The following is a 19,987-nucleotide window of genomic DNA, read 5'->3' as shown; positions in this document are numbered from 1 at the left end:
AAAACCTTACTCTGCTGCTCGCCACTGTGGTCTAAGTTATTCTTGGTTCTGTGCGTTGACCATGTACTGCTCGTCTGTGTGGACCATTCAAAGACCATTGATTTTCAGCTTTTACCTTCTGTTGATTCGATTTCTTCTCTTAGTTTATATGTTCTTGTTTCTCTCTTTCCATTTATTTTTTATTGAATGTTTTTCTGTTTCTTTTTTCCATATTATTTTTCATATTCCCCTATGTTTTTTGATTTAGTTCATTTTATTTCTTTGTTATTGTTTTTTTTTCTTTATTTGTTTTCTTTTCCTGTTTTTCTTTCCTTTTCCTTTCCTTTTATCCATTTCTTTTTTACTTTGTTGTTTGCCCTTTTTAGTTTTATTTATGTACTAACAATATAAAACGAAATACAAATAATTTTTAGAAATATCTTTCATACTTGAGCGTTTTCATATGGATATGAAACATTTTTTTAATTAACACAATGACCTTTTTTAAATTTATGTTGAACACTTTTTTAATACATGTTGCACATTATTTTAATACATGTTGATTGTTTATACACTTTTTTGACATATTTTTAATATACATTGAATATCTTTTTTCATGCATGACGAACATTTTTTAAATTACATGAACTAATTTCTTAACCCAAAATATTGTTTCCAAGTATTTTTTATAAAATAAATAAAATAGCAAAAAACGGTGAATATGTATATATAATAATAAAGAAATAGAAAAAATACCAAAATAAGAAAAGGCATTTATCACACTTATCGCTCAACTAATTTGACAAAAAATTGTCAATCCATGTCAACGGTACAATCCAACAAAAGTGGGCTTAATGCCATGGCCAACAAGGAAAAGAAGCACACAAATCTTAATTAGAATACATTCCTTCAAATATAAGTAAATCTTGATAGCTAGTAGAAATGGCACAGTTACATGAGCCAGTTATCGTCCTTCTAGTGCCGTAAGGCTCACACCATTGGCGGAGTTTTCCAGGTCTTCTGTCGCATCACTGGTTTCGTAATTTATCTGCGCGAAATACATAGGTTGCCTCGGCGCTGCACGAGGCATGGCTTCACTGTCGAGCATGGACACAACGGATGACATGTGAGGCCTAGCACCGGAGCTGTCCTGGACACACAAGAGCCCAACATGGATGCACTTGGACACTTCATCAAGCGAGTAGCTCTCCGTGACGGCTGGGTCCACGAAATCCTTCACTTTGCCATCTGCCCACAAGTTCCATGCCTGAAACATCATGGAAAAATTCGTAATTTATATTTGCTAATACTGCATTTCTTGTTGAGTTATTAGAATCTGAAGCATTTCGTAACACAGTATAGGACACTTACAAATGATATGAGATTTGAAAAGTCCATCACAAGATGATGTGGTGAGCTGATCTTTAATCCACTTACAATCTCTAGTAGCAAAATACCAAAGCTGTAGGTGTCGGACTTGACGGAAAAAATGCCCTCCATCGCATACTCAGGCGACATGTACCCGCTGTTTGAAAATTTTGAGCTATTTCAGGCTTATAAATTAATTTTTCAGACCAAGAGCTAGTGAAAGAAGTACTTACTACGTGCCAACAACTCGTCTGGTACTTTCTTGTTGTTCGTTGCCCCCAAAGATCCTTGCCATTCCAAAATCTGATATTTTTGGGTTCATCTCCACGTCTAGCAGGATGTTGCTTGGCTTGAGGTCTCTATGGATTATCGTCGTTCTCGAATCTTGGTGGAGATACATAAGTCCTCTAGCTACCCCTTTGATTATGTTGAACCTCTTTGGCCAATCAAGCATAGACTTCCTTGCAATATCTGCCAAGAACAGGACATGTATTTACATGAGTGGAAGGCATAAGCCGTTCAGACAAGTAAGTTTGCTTGGTCAATTCGAGATTACTTTCGATAGTATGGGATTAGAAGTTTAGAACATACCAAAAAGAAACTGGTCCAGGCTTTTGTTGGGTAAGTATTCATAAATAAGCAACTTCTCATCCTCATGAATACAGCACCCAAGAAGTCTAACTAGATTCTTGTGCTGCAATTTGGCAATAAGAACCACTTCATTTCTAAAATGCTCTATCCCCTGATCAGAACCCTTGCTAAGCCTTTTAACAGCAACTTCCTTTCCATCTTCTAGTATTCCCTGTGTGATTTCATAATTATTGAAACAGATTTTCCAATGTTGTAATTAATTGACAAAGTCAAAGTTTTAAAACCTTATAGACTTTGCCAAAACCTCCTTTTCCAAGTACGTTCGAGTCATGGAAACTGTTTGTTGCAGCAGCAATGTCTTCGAACATAATAGACTGGAATTCTAAATTTTGATCCCAAACTTCTTGCAAAGTGCTCAGGTGTTTCAGGGCCGGTTTTTTCAGGGTTTCCTTGTTTATTTGTATCCCTGCAGAAATATCAGTAACATCAATACTCGACACTTTTACATGAAAGATCATATCAGAGTAAACTGGAGTCCCTTGTTCTACCTTTTTGCTTGCATATGCAGACGAGATATATGCATGTGAGTGTCAGCAGGAATGTTATAACTGGAAGTGCGATCTTGAATACCACACTGACACCCCTCTTCGTGGTGTTTACTGCAGAACTGTGTTCTGTGAAGGAGATGGTAGGAAAAAAAGTACTGCGTCAAGATTCAAGAATAGCATGTGAGAGTATGAATTTATCCTTTTCTGAATGAGTATAATATAGTATCAATTTACTTGCATTTGCATATAATACCAAAGCAGTTTTTAAAAATCCACCTCAATCAAAGTTTTAAATGGCATGCTATATCAGTGCTATAGCATTTGGTGGGACATCATGCTAACGACATCGTGTACAATTTAGCAGCTTTAGCGCACTATAGCGCCATTTAGGATGCTACTGAGGCTGCAGCTATTCGCCATATCCAGCTATTTGAAACTTTGATCTCAATATAATTGCAAATTTTGTTTCAAAAGTAAGAATTGCAGACAGCAAAAGTAACTGGCTTGTAAACAACACAGAGTGCTCCCAGTTTGTTCACTGACACAATTGTGGATGAAATGCAACTGATGAGTTTGTTCAATAGTAACAACATAGTAGTACATACCAGGAGAACCAGCAAGCCGAATGTACAGGTTGCCACCAAGCATACCAGCCTTCTCAGAGTCAACAAGCTCGCCTGTCCAGATCAAGCATCTTGATGGGCCACCGGTCGCCACGATACTGCTCAGGTTGGTGTAAGCGTACGCGGTGCAAGAGCAGTCACGCTCACACTCAGCAGTGCACTCCTCGAAGCTTCTGTTCCTCACATACACAAACTTGTCAGGCACCTTCATCTCCGGCAAAGTCAAGAAATGGTCGCCGCGGCATGTCAGGTTCTCCTTTCTCACGCATCCTCTGGAGGGGCTGGCGCTGAAGCCGTCTGCCGGCCTGAACCCATCGAGGCACTTGCACTCGCCGCTGATCTTGTCGAACATGTCGCAGTAGCCGAACGGACCACACGAGCCGTATTGGCGGCAGCCATCATCTGGGCGCTTGAACAGAACCACCCATGACTGGCCACTCCAGATCCTGAGCATCAAGTCGCCTGTGTAGTCCAGCTTCCAGTGTGATCTCCGGGAGGAGCTGTTGCCAGTGTTGTACGTCGAGTAGATGGTCTCCCCATCATCGACGTTCTGGGACCACATGTATCCGTTCTTGTCCGAGGCTTCTGCACCGTTCCACAGTCCGCTGCGCCAGTACTTGCTTGTCCCGCGCCAGGTGAGGATCTGGAGGCCCGTGCTGGGGTCACGACTGAGGAGGAATTTCCCGGTGGATGGGTCTTGAGAACCCTTCCAAGCAACGATGCGCACAGCTGTGTGGGTCTTGTAGTTCGCCCATAACTTGAAGCCGGGGAGGATGGTGTCAGTCGGGTGATCATAGCTCTGCCATATCTGCGTGAAATTCTGCAACTGGATGGCAAAGTTCCCCCCCTCGAGCAGCAGCGCCACAGCCCCGTCACCCCCGGCGGTGACGTTGTTCGCCGTCCTCCAAAGGATACGGCCCTTGGAATCCGACAAGACAAGGTCAGAGCTGTTGGTGAGAACCAACTTCCCTGACAAACCGCTACCGATTGGGTTGTCGCGGTTGGCCACCCAAACATATGTCCGCTCCGGTATGTCATGGTACCATATGCCTACATATAATCTCATGCAACGTAGATCAATCGACATACTTCATAATTCATATAAATCATAGCACATACTTCATACTAGACACAGCATACCATAGCTCATTATCACACATGTCGTCAGAGTACCAAAACTAGTCATGTTTTATTGGTGAAATAAGGTTATAGAGCAAGTTCATCCACGGCCATCCTTGTCCTCTTGGTCGTGATGGTAGTGCTCCAAGACGACACAGGGGTCCAACACAACACACATTCGTCCTCTCACGGTGAGCACGATGTGCTGCGACCTCGCCTTTCCGCCATAGCTGGGGCATCCAGAGTATTCATGGTCGTGTGCATTGGCACCGTTGACCTCAGACTCGGAGCCCAGCGTCATGGGGACAAGGACCTAGCATCAGGGTTGCTCAGATGTCGCGGGGCCATCCTCAAGGGCGCGCATGTACCTCCAACCGCCGCTCGCCAGCACCAGATCCGGAGCGGACATGCAACTCGAGCCGCCAACGGGCACATTGCCGCTGCTGGTTCTAAGCCCCACCAGAGCTGGAACATCCTCCCAAGACCAGTGGCAAGCCAGTCGGGCAGCTATCTCTTCCTCGTCGGTGCAGGGGATGAGGTCTAGTCGCCGGATACGAAGTTGTTGGCCTCAGATCCGATGCACGCCATGCCAAAAATGGCAGAAGATCACCGGAGAGGAGTTGGGCGGAGCGAATTGAAAGTAAAGTGAAGTGTAGTGGAGTTGGTCCAAATACGGGTATGGACGAGGTATTTGTGGGATCGGGGTGGCAGGCAAGATGTGGCGGACGCGCCCGGGCAGCCCCAAATCCACTAACATATGGGCTGGGTTTGAGGGGAGCTGGACGGCCCGGACGTTTGGGCTGGCTTTGAGGGGTCCAGTTGAGCGTTCATTTTTTGTTTGGGCACTAGCCAGGCTGTCCCCAGGCGTTTAGGGGGGGGGGGGGGGTATTGGGCAAGCGCCCTGAATTGTTGTCAAGCACAATTTACGGGAAGTATTTGCCCAGTTTATGTGCCGAAGCCATAGAGAACTTATAAAAAGATAATTATCAACCCTGCAGTACATTGTCACGAACACAGCTATGCTCGCACTCAAGCCGGAGTTTGAAAATAGTTTACTCTAATTGGTTGCCAGGGAAAATGGTAAAAGAGGGAGTTTAACTAAGTATTGCTATAACGTAAAATAAATACTAGACTAGACAGAGAAATAAACTAAGAAGGATTAATACGATGTTTTAGATGAGCAAAGTGATGACAAGGCGGAGGTTAGTTGTACCCGGTGACATGGATGGCGGCGCTCCACATATGTGCAATATCACCTTGTGTTGATCGAATAATCTCCTTATGATGGGCAGTCCCTCAAATAGCATTGTCTATCAAGCAGCGCCTTATTGAGACAACTCAATTGTCCTACTTCTCATCACATACATGCAGCAGCTAATGGGAGTCATCGTCCTTCTAGTGCCGTAAGGCTCACGCCATTAGCAGAGTTCTCAGTGTCTTCCATCGCTTCACTGCTTTCATAGTTTATCCGTGCAAAATACACAGGTTGCTCCGGCGCTGCACGAGGCATGGCTTCACTGTCGAGCATGGACACTACCGATGACATGTGTGGCCTAGCACTGGAGTTGTCCTGGACACACAAGAGCCCAACATGGATGCACTTGGACACTTCGTCAAGCGAATAGCTCTCCGTGACGGCTGCGTCCACGAAATCCCTCACTTTTCCATCTGCCCACAGGTTCCAAGCCTGAAATATCACGGCAAAATCCGTAATTTATATTTGCTAATGCTATATTTTGGGTTCAGTTATCAGGATCTGAAGCATCTCATAACACAGCACGTAACACTTACATAGGATATGAGGTTTGAAAAGTCCATCACAAGATGATGAGGTGAGCTGATCTTTAATCCACTTACAATCTCCAGTAGCAAAATACCAAAGCTGTAGCTGTCAGACTTGACGGAAAAAATGCCCTCCATCGCATACTCAGGTGACATGTACCCGCTGTTTAAATCATTTCACATGCAAGTATATGTGTAGTTTGAGTTATTTCAGGCGTATGAATGAAATTTTGAGACAAAGAGCTAGTGCAAGAATTACTTACTAAGTCCCAACAACTCGTCTGGTACTTTCCTGTTGCTCGTTGCCTCCAAAGATCCTTGCCATTCCAAAATCTGATATTTTCGGGTTCATCTCCACATCTAGCAGGATGTTGCTTGGTTTGAGGTCTCTATGGATTATCGTCGTTCTCGAATCTTGGTGGAGATACATAAGTCCTCTAGCTACCCCTTTGATTATGTTGAACCTTCTTGTCCAGTTAAGTACAGACTTCCTTGCAGTATCTGCCAAAGAACAGGATGTGTATGCACATGAGTGCAAGGCATCTAGTTAGCCGTTCAGAGACTACTTTCTAGAGAATGGGATTAGAACATACCAAAGAGAAACTTGTCTAGGCTTTTGTTGGGCAAGTATTCATAAATAAGCAACTTCTCATCCTCATGAATACAACAGCCAAGAAGTCTAACTAGATTCTTGTGCTGCAATTTGGCAATAAGAACCACTTCATTTATAAAATGCTCTATACCCTGCTCAGAACCCTTGCTAAGCCTTTTAACAGCAACTTCCTTTCCGTTTTCTAGTGTTCCCTGTGTAATTTCATAATTATTGAAACAAATTAACAAGGAGGAAATTATATGTTGTAATTAATTGACAAAGTCAAGTGTTTTTACAACCTTATAGACTTTGCCGAACCCTCCTTTTCCAAGTACGTTCGTGTCATGGAAACTGTTTGTTGCAGCAGCGATGTCTTCGAACCTAATAGAGCGCAATTCCAAATTTTGATCCCAAACTTCTTGCGAAGTGCTAAACTGTTCCAGGGCCGGTCTTTTCATGCTTTCTTTGTTTACTTGTTTCCCTGCAGAAATATCAGTAACGTAACCACTCAGCACTATTACATGAACATCATATTACAGGAAACTGGAGTCCCTTATTCTACCTCTTAGCTTGCATATACAGACAAGATATATGCATGAGAGTATCACCAGGAACGATATAACTGGGAGTGAAATCTTTAATACCACACGGACACCACTCTTCCTGTTGTGTCCTGTCAAGAAAATAATGAAAAGAGTACACATTTACCTTTTTCTCAATGAGTACAAGATATCGATTTACTTGCATATAATACCAAAGAAGGTAGTAAAATGCATCTTGTATCTCAACTATAGTTACAGATTTTGTTTCAGAAATGAGTACTTGCAGACACCAAAAGTAACTTGGCTAACTAGTGCAGTGTTACAAGTGTGTGAGATGGAAAACTAGCCTACCGACACAATTCTGAATGAAATGCTAACTGATGAGTTTATTCGATGATAACAACTATAAGTCCCGGGTAGGAAAGGCTGGTGTTCGTAGTTTCACAAGCAGACTATTACTGCCGGTTAAAAGAATTAAAGCAGCCATGGAAGTATGGAACAATACATACCAGGAGAGCCAGCAAGCCGAAGGTACAGGTTGCCACCAAGTACGCCTGTCTTCTCTAAGTCGACAAGCTCCCCTGTCCAGACCAAGCATCTTGATGGGCCACCGGTTGCGACAATACTGCTCAGATTGGCGTAAGCATACGCGGTGCAGGAGCAGTTACGCTCACACTCAGCAGTGCACTCCTCGAAGCTTCTGCTCCTAACATACACAAATTCGTCAGGTACCTTCATCCCAGGCAAGGCCGAGAAATGGTAGCCACGACATGTCAGCGCCTCCTTTCTCACGCATCCTCTGGAGAAGTTGGCGCTGAAGCCGTCCGCCGGCTCGAACCCATCAAGGCACCTGCACTCCCTGGTGGGCATGTCACAGTAGCCAAACGGACCACACGAGCCGTATTGGCGGCAGCCATCATCTGGGCGCTTGAACAGAACCACCCATGACTGGCCACTCCAGATCCTGAGCATCAAGTCGCCTGTGTAGTCCAGCTTCCAGTGTGATCTCCGGGAGGAGCTGTTGCCAGTGTTGTACGTCGAGTAGATGGTCTCCCCATCATCGACGTTCTGGGACCACATGTATCCGTTCTTGTCCGAGGCTTCTGCACCGTTCCACAGTCCGCTGCGCCAGTACTTGCTTGTCCCGCGCCAGGTGAGGATCTGGAGGCCCGTGCTGGGGTCACGACTGAGGAGGAATTTCCCGGTGGATGGGTCTTGAGAACCCTTCCAAGCAACGATGCGCACAGCTGTGTGGGTCTTGTAGTTCGCCCATAACTTGAAGCCGGGGAGGATGGTGTCAGTCGGGTGATCATAGCTCTGCCATATCTGCGTGAAATTCTGCAACTGGATGGCAAAGTTCCCCCCCTCGAGCAGCAGCGCCACAGCCCCGTCACCCCCGGCGGTGACGTTGTTCGCCGTCCTCCAAAGGATACGGCCCTTGGAATCCGACAAGACAAGGTCAGAGCTGTTGGTGAGAACCAACTTCCCTGACAAACCGCTACCGATTGGGTTGTCGCGGTTGGCCACCCAAACATATGTCCGCTCCGGTATGTCATGGTACCATATGCCTACATATGAGTTTGCGCTCGAGTTTTCTGGGGAGAAGAAACCAAGAGCAAAGATGCCATTGTTGGAGACGAGCTTGTCGCCAGGCAAGAGTGGCTTCGTAGGTGTTAGGCGGTCATCGGATTTGCAGAGACAAATCAATATTAGGAGGATGAAAAGGGGGAGCAGAGTCATGCCCATTAAGCCTTCTTCGCATATGCTTGTGAAGGGCAAAGTAAGGAGATGGTATGAAAGAAATGCTCTGTATTTGCTTGCTTGCAGATATGAAACTGCTAGCTGCTGATCTTTGTGGGGAATTAAAGGACCAAGAAATGCTCCATGTCAAAGCCATGGATGTGTTGATTGTATCAAACACGCCAAGAAACCGTGGTCGACTCACAACCATCGGGTGACCGGAGTCCCATCGCAGTCCTCGTCGGCATAAATGCGCCATGGTAGCAATAGTCCGGGGACTTGGATCTCACACAGCCAGGCCACCAGACAACCTGACGCAACACTGCAACAGGATGGTGCAGAAATTAATGTCAGATCTCAGCATCGTTGACGACTCGCCGCTCTTTGGCAGGAAGCGTGGGAAGTACATGTTAGACGAAAGGTGAGTGTTACCGTCAGATGGAGCTCCGGCGGGGTCGTCGCGGCGACGTGCGGGCACACTGTCCCCTTATCAGGCAGCACCCGTCGCTTCAGGAAGAAAAAATTATCAGGCAGCATCCGATTTGTCAACTCGAGTGGGTGGGACGATCACGTACCGATCGACGGCGAGCGCGAGCAGGCTGTCGCGGCTGGAGATGACAGGCGGGGGAAATTAGGGGAGGGTGGCCGCGACGGCGCGATGAGGTTCCGGCCGCTTGCCATGGCCGCCTGGAATGAGAGGGGAAGCAGGGGAGACTAGGCGCCGGAGACGCATATGGCGGTGGCGGCATGGCTGCTGGACCGGCGGCGGCAGTGGGGACTGCGGCGAGCCGGCGGCGGCAGTGGAGGGTGGGGGCACTGCGGCTAGTTTTTTTTTTTCAGTGGTAAATGGCCGCTACTTGCTTGTGGGCTGGAGGCCCTTCTATCTAGCAATACCAAGCGGGCTGCAGGTTTACTTGGCACCGCTCAAAGCTCACCACTAGCGCGGCCAATTAATGTGTTTTTTCCATAAATAATCAAAAATATTTTCTTTTCTAGTAAGTTTTTTTAATAATTTCATATTTTATTTCAAAGTGGAGACAGTTTACATAAAAAATAAAAAAATCATATATCTGAATATATATATATATATATATATATATATATATAATATTCATCTCATGTTAGAAAAAAGTTCCTGCATGCGAAAAATATATCCATATACTTTCAAAACATATATTCATATATTTAAAAATTAATGCACATGGCGAAATTTGTTCATGTAATTTTGAAAGGTGTTTACATATTTCCCCCCAAATAAGGGTGGAGCATCCTGTTAATGATGGCACTTGGTCATACACTGAGGTTGGATCTTTAGCCTTTATTGTGAGGGGAAAAAATGAGCAGCCGACACGGAGCAATCACAGGGTAAAGATATAATGCAGGGCATACTAACATGCTATGATGGAAACCTTATTCATAGCAAATGAAGATAAACACAAGCATCTCGGAATAGAAACACCTTCTCTGAGACGAGAAACAATATAAACCTTCAGTAATAATGCATTATCCACATTTTCTTCATACACAGTAAAGTCCACTTCGGTGCTTCACATGTGATAAACTAACAGAGGTTACTACCACCACTATGCTGAAAATCATAATTTATGTACAGTAAATTAGAGAGTTTACACCTTTTATGGGGTTCCAATATATTGTAGAAGTTGACATTAAACATCTAACGCCCTATTAGTGTTGTGATACTCATGGTATTTTGTGAATTATCCATGTTTTCCCTGGTATGTCCATTTTCCTGCTTTCTTGCTGCAAAATATGCAGGTTGCTCCGGCTCTGGAAGCAAAGCGATTTCATTCTCCAACATAAACACAACTGATGACATGAGTGGCCTAGCATCTGAATGGTGTTGAACACACAAGAGTCCCACGTGAATGCACCGTAGAACTTCATGAATTGGACAGCTACCAGCAATTGTTGAGTCCACCAGTTCCATTGCATTTCCACCTTCCCATAATCTCCACGCCTGATGGAATAAATTCAAGTTTCAACCAATTAACTCTAGTTTTGTTTAGGTCACCAAGTTCAAGCATTCCATGATACTTACATAAGTTGTAAGGTTTGGGAAGTTCATTATGAGCTGAGGTGAGCTGATCTTCAAGCCACTTACAATCTCCAAGAGAAGAACACCAAAGCTGTAGATGTCCGACTTAACAGAAAAGGCGCCACCCATCACATATTCTGGAGACATGTAACCGCTGTTTAAACATTAAGTTTGCCTCAGTGCACCTTTTAAAGAAAATAGTGTGGGTCTTACTAAGGAGCAGTTTGGTCACAATATTAAATAGTCTAGTTTTACACTTATCCAAAACCATCTATATCTCTTTCATGACTTGCATGGAACATCCTAATCAAACACGAGTGAAGATCTGTGGCTTTGGGGGATTTAAATCGGAATTGGCAATTGCAAAGATAATAGAGATTAAAATTCAAAAGTGAAAGTGCTCTTAACTAAGCTCATCCTAAATTACTGAATCACCGAACAAACATAAGATTCTAATTTCATAACTTTCATCCGACAGGGCAGCGAAGCAAAGATATCCGACAAATCTGGTTAATTATTTAAATTTTCTCATAACTGCCCTCACTTTTTAACAACAGCCTTTAGTTTTTGAATTATTATATAGAAAAAAATAGTACCCAGCTAAACTCATCGAAGCATTTCACTAGCATTGAGAACACAAGTTGAACTTAACAAACCAAAAATATACCAGGCAATGGGAGTAAAGGTATTCATCCCTGCCAACTTGATTCTGTCCCTAAGATTGAAACAATATCCTAGACACTGCTCAGCACATGAATTACTTACTATGTTCCAACAACTCTAATAGTGTTTCCTTGCTGCTGGTTTCCACCAAATATCCTTGCCATACCAAAGTCTGATATTTTAGGATTCATTTCATTGTCCAACAAAATGTTGCTTGCTTTAAGATCTCTATGAATTATTGTTAATCTTGAATCTTGGTGGAGATAAAGAAGGCCTCTTGCCACCCCTTTAATTATTTTGAACCGTGTCAGCCAATCAAGGACATCTTTTCTTGTATTATCTTGCAGCATGAACAGTTCAATAAAACAAATTGTTAGTCATCATGCATATTCTTTCAGAATCTGAAAAAAAAAACTTTATGGTCAACATTGAGAATTTTGTGCAACATGAGATCAGAAGTCGGAATATACCAAAAAGGAAGGAATCCAGGCTTTTGTTAGGCATGTATTCATAGATCAATAACTTCTCATCATCATGAATGCAGCAACTAAGAAGTCTAACTAGGTTTCTGTGCTGCAATTTGGCAATTAGAGTCACTTCATTTCTGAATTCCTCTATACCTTGCCCAGAACCACTGCCAAGCCTTTTGATAGCAACTTCCTTGTCATCTTCCAGTATTCCCTACATAATTGTATACATTTTTGTGAGGTGCTTAATTCCATCATTCTGAACTGAGAAACAATTAAAGCCACAACTTTCTTTCTCCACTGAAACTACTGTGTTTTTTGACATATTATACTGAAGATAATTTGAATAGATTGACAGGACCATTATGGTGTCAAATGTCAATTAGAAGGAAATTAAAAAAAGACATATTTACAAAGTCAGACCACAATTCTGGCAGACATATTGTACCCTACTTGCCGATGTTAATTAAGCTTAGTTTTACCTTGTAAACTTTGCCGAAACCTCCCATTCCAAGCATATTGGAGTCGGAGAAATTATCCGTTGCGGCCACAATATCTTCGAAACTAACAAACGGAAAATCTGAATTTTTGCCTCCAAGCTCACTAGAAGCACTCAAGTATCGTAGCATCAGCTTCTTCTTAATTTCCTTCTTTCGCCGTACCCCTGCTGATCGGCATTGGCACTTAACTGATTAAAATTTGAAGAACAGCTTGGTATGAAGGAAAGGAAGGTGATTATTATTCTATCTCTGTACTCACATTTCCAGACAAGGGCTATGCACGTGAGTAGCAGCAGGCATGCTACAACCGGGGGCAGAATCTTCACTAAATTGCTATTCTTGTGAACTGCTGAAATGTATCCCAACAGAATTTACCGCATCAAGTATTACTTGCAAGAGTATGGATTTAGTTACTTGCATGAAGTACCATGACTGAGGGTGCAGTAGTACAAAATATTTGCAGTTTCCCTGTACCTAGGTATTCTCAATTTCAGTAACCCCTCGAGCGGTACTGCTAGGCATGTGGTAAAACTGAGGGTGCAGTACTACGAAATACTCGCAATTTCCCTGTATAACAGAGCTCTATGATAAATAGAAAAGGCAAGCTGTTTGCCATTTCATGAATAAATGTCATTTCCTGAATCTACACACACAAAGGGAACTGGCTAATTATGTAGTGGCACCAGGGACGAGTAGTATGTTCTCCTACAGTCCTATGTCTAAAATTTCCCAGTTTGAAATCTCTTCTCCAGACGGCGCAACAATAGTCTAAAGCATAAACCTGTCTCCCAGCACAACCTCCCTTGTGTCTTTGTACTTATCTCTGCTGGATGATTCAGAAAAAAAGGTGTGGTGCATCCAAGTAAACAAAAGAAAAGCTATTGGTCCGAAACAGTAATGTCGTCCATACCAGCAGGAGAGTCCCCAAGGCGGATGTACAGGTTCTCGCCATAGTTGTTGGTCTTCCACGTGTCGACAAGCTCCCCTGTCCAAACCAAGCACCTTGTCTGATCCCCCAGAGTGCCTGCACTGCTGAGGTTGGCGTAAGCATACGCTGTGCATGAGCAGTTGCGGCTGCACTCCGCCGCACACTGGTCAAAGCTTCTGTTTCGGATGTGCAAGAACCTGTCGGGCACCTTCATTCCGGACAAGCGCAGAAAATGATTTTTGCTGCCACATTTCAGTGCTTCCACTCTCCGGCACACTCTCGAGGAATTCATTGGATCAGGCTCAAACCCATCCAAGCACTGGCATGTGGGGGTGGCCCCCGTGAAGTCAGAGTAGCCAAACGGGCCACAAGAGCCATAGACGCCATAACCGCCGGAGGGGCGCTCGGATGTGGCTATCCATGATGAGGAGTAGCTGTTCCAGGTGAGGAGGCTCATGGTGCCGGTGTAGTCGAGCATGATGCGTGCGTACGGTGAATCGTCGGAGATTGAGTACATTAGATAGAACCTGTCCCCTGTGTTGACGATGGTCTGGTACACGACGGAGCTGCTGTTGCCTGGGTATGTGCCGCCGGACACCGATGCGCCGTTCCACACACTGATGCGGCAGTACAGCTTGGCACCATGCCAAGTGACAATCTGCATGCCCAAGTCTGGGTCCAGACCGAACGAGAAGTCTCCTACGGATGGGTCATCCGGGCCCTTCCAAGCGACAAGGCGCCCCATCACACGACCCTTGTAGCTCAGCAGAAACCTCATGCCCGGGAGGATGGTGTCGGTCGGGTGATCGAAGCTCTGCCATATGACTGTACCGTTCGGCGACCGGAGGACCAAGTTCCCCGTGTCGAGCAGCACCGCAGAGGCTCTCGCGTCTTCATCCGCCGTGACGTTGTTCTTTGTCATCCAAAGTGTGTGGCCTCCGGAATCCGACAGCACGAGGTCGGACTTGACGCTGATGGCGAGTGCCGCGGGTGAAGCGGTGGTGGCCGGGTTGTCGCGGTTGGCGACCCATACGATGGCGCGGCTGCTCTCCGGGATGTTGTAGAACCAAATTCCAACATATAGGCTCTTGTTGGAGTTGGCGGGGGAGAAGAAGCCGAGAGCGAAGACGCCGTCCTTGGAGATGAGGATGTCACCGGGGGAGAGTGGCTTCCCTTGTGTCAGTTGATCATCAGATTTGCTGAAAGGAAACAAGAACAGGAGGATGAAAATGGGGAAGCAGGACATATCCATTACGCCTCCTTCGTGTGCCAGCCCCCGGTGAAGAAAATAGCATACATATACAAGGATGATTTGATTAGCTGACTCTGAGGCACACGGTTCTCCATAACAGGAAGTAGCTACGTGTATGGTTGGGAGCCGTCAGTCAAACTGATGTTGTTTTTATCAAAATGCTAAACTCTGCTATCATCAGTTCAACACTGATGTTTCGGTGTGGACAGCAAGGACCTAGACTAAATCAGTGCTGACAAGGCCTTCTCAAATGTTGCTCCAAGCCTTCAAGGATGATGCAAGCCAGAAGGAAAATCCGGAACTACGAATCCACATTGGGGATTCTTGGTGGACTTTGGAGTGAGACGGCGAAGGCGACACCTCACTGCAGATCAGATGCGCCACGTTATATAGTCATTGTATTTTTACTAATAATTTTCAAAAGTACATATGTACAAAAGACTAAAACAAAGAAAGAGAAAAGCCTAGATAGACTGAGGCAGCTAAGGTTGACTGAAGGAGGCTACAGCAAGGGCTAAAAGCTAGACTATTATCAACGAAAAGCCTCAAGTGAAGAGTATTTGTTCCTCTTAGATGTGTGAATAAGCCATTTAAATTCCTGCTTGAAATTGCCTCTGCAAGCATATAAACTTTGAGCTCGTTTACACCAGGGGAGGCAGCAGACCTGACACATGGCTACAGTTGCTACACGCGCATTCAGATTCAGATTGGAAAGTGCGACAGGGGAAACCTCGCTGTGCCTGCGCGGAAGCGTCGCTTGTCGTGAGACAGCCGTGGTTGGCTAGTTGGTGTTGACGACGAGTCAGCGGACGCCCACTGCACGGCCACCTACCGCCGCCGCCGACGCGGGCGCGGCCCAAGCCAGCGACCACCGCGAGAAGCGACCGGACGACCCCGACGCCTTCTTCCTCTCGGTGCCGGACCTGCGCACCATGGTCGATTGGGATCGGAGCGACGCCGCAGCTCCCCCATCGCGTCGCGCCCGGATTGCTCGATGAGTATCGCCGCGGCAATGGATGGGCGCCGAATGGATTTGGGGCTGGCTGCTGCTGCTAAACCAGAGATGGGCGCCGAATGGTTTTTTTTTTCCTTTTTTTTTTGAGAAGAGACGAATGGTCAAGACAGGGAGCCACGCCGATGAACACCAACTGGGCTTTTGCCCCGTTATGTGCACTTCAGACTTAGTATGAGGCCCAAGCCCAAACAGTGGTGTCCTTTCCACGATTCTGTATGGGCCGAGACGAGTGATCGGTGCAGTAAATATTCAAAAATAAGAAATGGCACATAAAAAGTACTCCCTCCGTAAACAAATATAAGAGCGTTTTTAGATCACTAAAGTAGCGACCTCCTAAAACGTCTAATATCTGTATAAGTTAATATATTTTGAGCAAAATAAATCCATAAAGTTAAAGAGGGAAAAATTAGAACCAAAGAAGACACATGAAAAATCGTAAAAGTATACAGAGAAAGATGGTTACTTTGGGTCAGTATAATTCATATGTCTTGTCTCTCCTACTTAATACAAATGTGAGGTTTCTCGTTCGGTTGTCCTTGGTGCAGCTTTAAATACAACCCCCTCCCTCTCCCCTTCATCACTCTGTTCTGATATTTTCTCCCATTTTTGGTTTTTTCACTAGTTTGTCCTAAAAACCACATCAACTGCCCCATGTCAAAATTTTACCGCAAATATAAAAAATTGATAATCAAAGTTAATTTTTAAAAGGTGTGAATTTGTTATAAACTGGAACAAAGGGAGTAGCTTAGAGGGTTCCGGTGCAACCACATTGAGATTAGATCCGGCGATGGCGGTGCCCGCGGGTTCTTCACTTCTGAGGCATCACATCTTTTATAGCACTCTATGTGTTGTCAATGGTCATGCAAGGTGTGGTTGTCCCATCGCCTATGCCTGGCCGTTGATAGCGGCATCATGATATTTTGGGGTTATGCCCTTTGTTTTTCTGATAATGTGATTGTGTGCATTCTCGATGTCTCAGTTTGTTCTTAATATTTTTGTTGCTGCTGAGACCAGGTGTAACCGATATCACCTTGATGTTGATATATTGTCCTTTATAAAGATTTTTTTATAAAATGTACCCTAAAATATGTCACCCCAATATTACCTTTTTTAGGGGATGCACCCCAATATTACGAGTGATACAGATCACGAAATGTTGGCCCCATAAGTATAGAGAGATTAGACCACCTAGCGACAACTTCAAGCACTGAAGCGAGTTGAAGGCGCGCCGGCCGTCATCGCCCCTCCCTCGCCGTAGGCGGGCACAACTTGTTGTAGTATGCAGACGGAAAGTCATTGTGCTATGGCCCCATAGGACCAGCTCACCAGAGCAGCAACCGCCGCCGATGAAGAATAACGTGGATCGAAAGGATCGAACCCGAAGACACACGAACATAGATTGTTAGAATAAATCCGTGGCATACCGTCGATCATCTGAGGAGCAAGCAATCACACGAGCACGACACCGAGATTTGTTAACGAGGTTCACCGATATGGCTACATCCTCGGGGCCTGACTATGGGCGCTCCTCCCCATGACACCGCTACAATACCGCACCCGGTCGCCCTGGACGCCGGCACATGCCGCCGGCTTCCCCTGCGCTCCGGTGCTATTATGTTGGCATATGTTACATCGTGTGTCTATCCCCACTATATATGAGAGGCCTAGGATACAAGTGTCCTACTAGGACACGACTCTATACCCTGTAAACACAATACAACTCATTGTCCAACTGTAACCTACCTTGTACACATATTCGACACAACTCTAACATAGATGAACACCAACCAGATCCGAGCAAATCCACCAAGGAAAGATCCGTCGGAGACACACCTCTGCACGCCCACCAACGATGCTAGACGCGCCACCAGAATTGGGGCTAGGCGGCGAGACCTTTATTCCATCTTCAGGGAACCGCCACCGATCAAGAATAACATAGATCGAAAGGATCCAACCCGAAGACACACGAACATAGACGAACAACAAGCAGATCCGAGAAAATCCACCGAGGATAGATCCGCCAGAGACACACCTTCGCACACCCACCAACGATGCTAGACGTACCACCAGAATGGGGGCTAGGCGGGGAGACCTTTATTCCATCTTTAGGGAACCGTCGCTGATGAAGAATAACATAGATCGAAATGATCCAACCCGAAGATACACGAACATAGAGGAACAACAACCAGATCCGAGCAAATCTACCGAGGATAGATCTGCTGGAGACACACCTCCCCACGCCCACCAACTATTCTAGACGCACCACCGGAACGAAGCCTAGGCGGGGAGGCCTTTATTCCATATTCAGGGAACTGCCGCCGTCTCGTCTTCCTTAGGACACAAACCCTAACAAATCTCAAAGAAACGACTAACAATGGAGCCCTGCCGCCGGCCCTTGCGAGGATCCACTGCGCCCTCAAGGCCCTAGGGCCATCGGAGACGCGGACCTGCGGCGGAGCCGGTGAGAGGCACAAGCCCTAGCTTTTTTGGAGGAGGAGGCGGTGGCTGCGTGGGAAGCAATTCCGTTTTGTTGATATATTGTCCTTTATAAAGAAAACATTTGTAAAATGTACCCTGAAATATATCACTCTAATATTACCTTTTTTAGGGGATGCACCCCAATATTACCGAGTGATACAGATCACACAATGTTGGCCCCATAAGTATAGAGAGACTAGACCAGGTAGGTGTTTGTTACCGCACCCGTCTATATTTTGATGGAATTATGGAGCTGCTTTTGAATACATATGTTAGTTTTGAACATAAAACATGCATATAGGCATGTCAATTTTTGCATTTAATTATCTCTTTGCAAGCTTTTTTTCATCCTATCTTAGGAAAATCGAATGATTTACTTGCATAATTTGGTCATTAAATACATATTTAAACACATTTTCCTAGAGAAAAAGATGTTGGAAAAAATATTTTTATATTTTGTGAGGGTAATTTTTTTGGGATAGATAAACATGAAACAAAATGATAGACAGGTCAGATCATGCACTAGGATGGGCTTGCAACGAACACTGGCGGAGCTATGTAGGCTCCTGGGGGGGGTGCCCCCCTTCCCCAAACATTGAACCAATTTCTAAAGAAAAAATATTGTGAGGGATGGATGAGAACTTTTTTAGCTTTTTCCCCCACCCCCAATAATTGTATTTTACGCCTCCCCCCCCCCCCCCCCCCAGCACATGCTGTCTAGCTCCGCCACTGGCAACGAACATGTTTCACCCTTGCACTACTGTTGCCTCATCTATGGGCTTGCATTTCTGTTGCACACTCACGGACGCTCAACACAAAAACTTTCAACACAAGTGTTGCCTGCTTTGTTACTCAAAAAAGGTGTTGCCTCCTCTTAGCTTTCATCTAAGAGATATGGTTGGACAAAAGATAATGGGAACGAGCAGGATGTGACGGATGGATAACCTAGAATTAGGCCGAAGGTTGCGCACATTCAACTGGATCATGTGGGTTTTCGATCTCTATGCCCCGATTACACAGACAGCTTGTAACTCACATAAGGAGCAGCGGACCAGGTAATGGTGCCCCAAGAAGGATTACAGCGAGAGGAGAGGTACAGACGTCAAGACACGGCAGCCTCCCTGCTTACGGGGGGAGCAGGATCCTCTGACGTACGGCCCCCTGACGTTGAGCCACTAACACATGGGCCCAGGGCCACATGTCAGTGGGCACCATGGCACGTCAGGGGAGCAGCGTCCCTTACGGGGTTCTTAAATCTAAAGGCCCAAAGCGTAAATTCTGAAACTATGTTCCGAATGGTATTAAGGGGGGAGTGCATCTCGTTGCGGAAAACTCGGGCGTTCCTGGAGTCCCACAGCTTCCAGATGATGGCGAGGGCGACGGTAGGCCAGATGTTGATGTCGAGGCTAACCGGTGTTGGAGTATCCCATTGTATTAATGTATTTCAGTCTACCAGTACAGATGCTATTATGCATATCATATCAAATTATGCATGATCACAAAGAGCTGTACCATAAATAAGTTTGTAACAAATTATAATCTTTTCCGTTCGTGTTTAATTTTGTTAACAAAAGTTTGCATTCGTAAAGCTTGACATCACAAGGTTTAAATCCTGGGACCGCCACTGACGGTAACATTACACGAGTAATCCAAGTTACTTTACTATTCAGGCTGCAGCAGACTATCCTGCCTTTTTGTAGTTGTAGAATTACTAACTTCATGTTGACTAGGGACCAATTCGGGA

General features: G+C 45.2%; 3 protein-coding genes across 16 annotated transcripts; all 3 read right to left on the bottom strand.

Annotated features, from left to right (window-relative positions):
* Window positions 1-740: 740 nt before the first annotated feature.
* Window positions 741-5,535, bottom strand: LOC109753599 (G-type lectin S-receptor-like serine/threonine-protein kinase B120). The gene is made up of 8 exons (XM_040400713.3): window positions 5,442-5,535; window positions 3,092-4,159; window positions 2,487-2,612; window positions 2,223-2,404; window positions 1,939-2,149; window positions 1,581-1,818; window positions 1,351-1,504; window positions 741-1,246 (listed from the first exon to the last, which is right to left on the bottom strand). Exons 1-8 carry the CDS (start codon window positions 5,533-5,535, stop codon window positions 944-946), a joined length of 2,376 nt encoding a protein of 791 aa, XP_040256647.3. The 3' UTR covers window positions 741-943.
* On the bottom strand, window positions 5,164-9,879 carry LOC109753554 (G-type lectin S-receptor-like serine/threonine-protein kinase At1g11330). The gene is made up of 8 exons (XM_073509313.1): window positions 9,317-9,879; window positions 7,654-9,206; window positions 7,165-7,275; window positions 6,902-7,083; window positions 6,604-6,814; window positions 6,274-6,511; window positions 6,020-6,173; window positions 5,164-5,915 (listed from the first exon to the last, which is right to left on the bottom strand). The coding sequence occupies exons 2-8, from the start codon at window positions 8,888-8,890 to the stop codon at window positions 5,613-5,615; spliced, it is 2,436 nt and encodes an 811-aa protein (XP_073365414.1). The 5' UTR covers window positions 8,891-9,206; window positions 9,317-9,879; the 3' UTR covers window positions 5,164-5,612.
* Window positions 9,880-10,369: 490 nt separating this feature from the next.
* LOC141041830 (G-type lectin S-receptor-like serine/threonine-protein kinase B120) lies at window positions 10,370-15,815 on the bottom strand. 14 transcript variants are annotated; one of them, XM_073509312.1, is made up of 8 exons: window positions 15,481-15,815; window positions 13,481-14,697; window positions 12,830-12,919; window positions 12,553-12,737; window positions 12,074-12,284; window positions 11,706-11,943; window positions 10,944-11,094; window positions 10,370-10,862 (listed from the first exon to the last, which is right to left on the bottom strand). In XM_073509312.1, exons 2-8 carry the CDS (start codon window positions 14,418-14,420, stop codon window positions 10,560-10,562), a joined length of 2,118 nt encoding a protein of 705 aa, XP_073365413.1. In that variant the 5' UTR covers window positions 14,421-14,697; window positions 15,481-15,815; the 3' UTR covers window positions 10,370-10,559. The 14 variants fall into 14 exon arrangements, 10 of the variants coding, with proteins under 10 accessions (XP_073365413.1, XP_073365405.1, XP_073365407.1 ...); XM_073509304.1 differs by having other exon boundaries at window positions 13,481-15,114; window positions 15,481-15,768; XM_073509306.1 differs by having other exon boundaries at window positions 12,553-12,734; window positions 13,481-15,114; window positions 15,481-15,768.
* Window positions 15,816-19,987: the final 4,172 nt, after the last annotated feature.

Source organism: Aegilops tauschii, chromosome 2, assembly GCF_002575655.3.
Source record: "Aegilops tauschii subsp. strangulata cultivar AL8/78 chromosome 2, Aet v6.0, whole genome shotgun sequence".
Lineage (NCBI taxonomy): Eukaryota > Viridiplantae > Streptophyta > Magnoliopsida > Poales > Poaceae > Aegilops > Aegilops tauschii.
The sequence above is the reverse complement of the archived record's forward strand: the minus strand, read 5'-3'. Positions and strand labels throughout refer to the sequence as shown.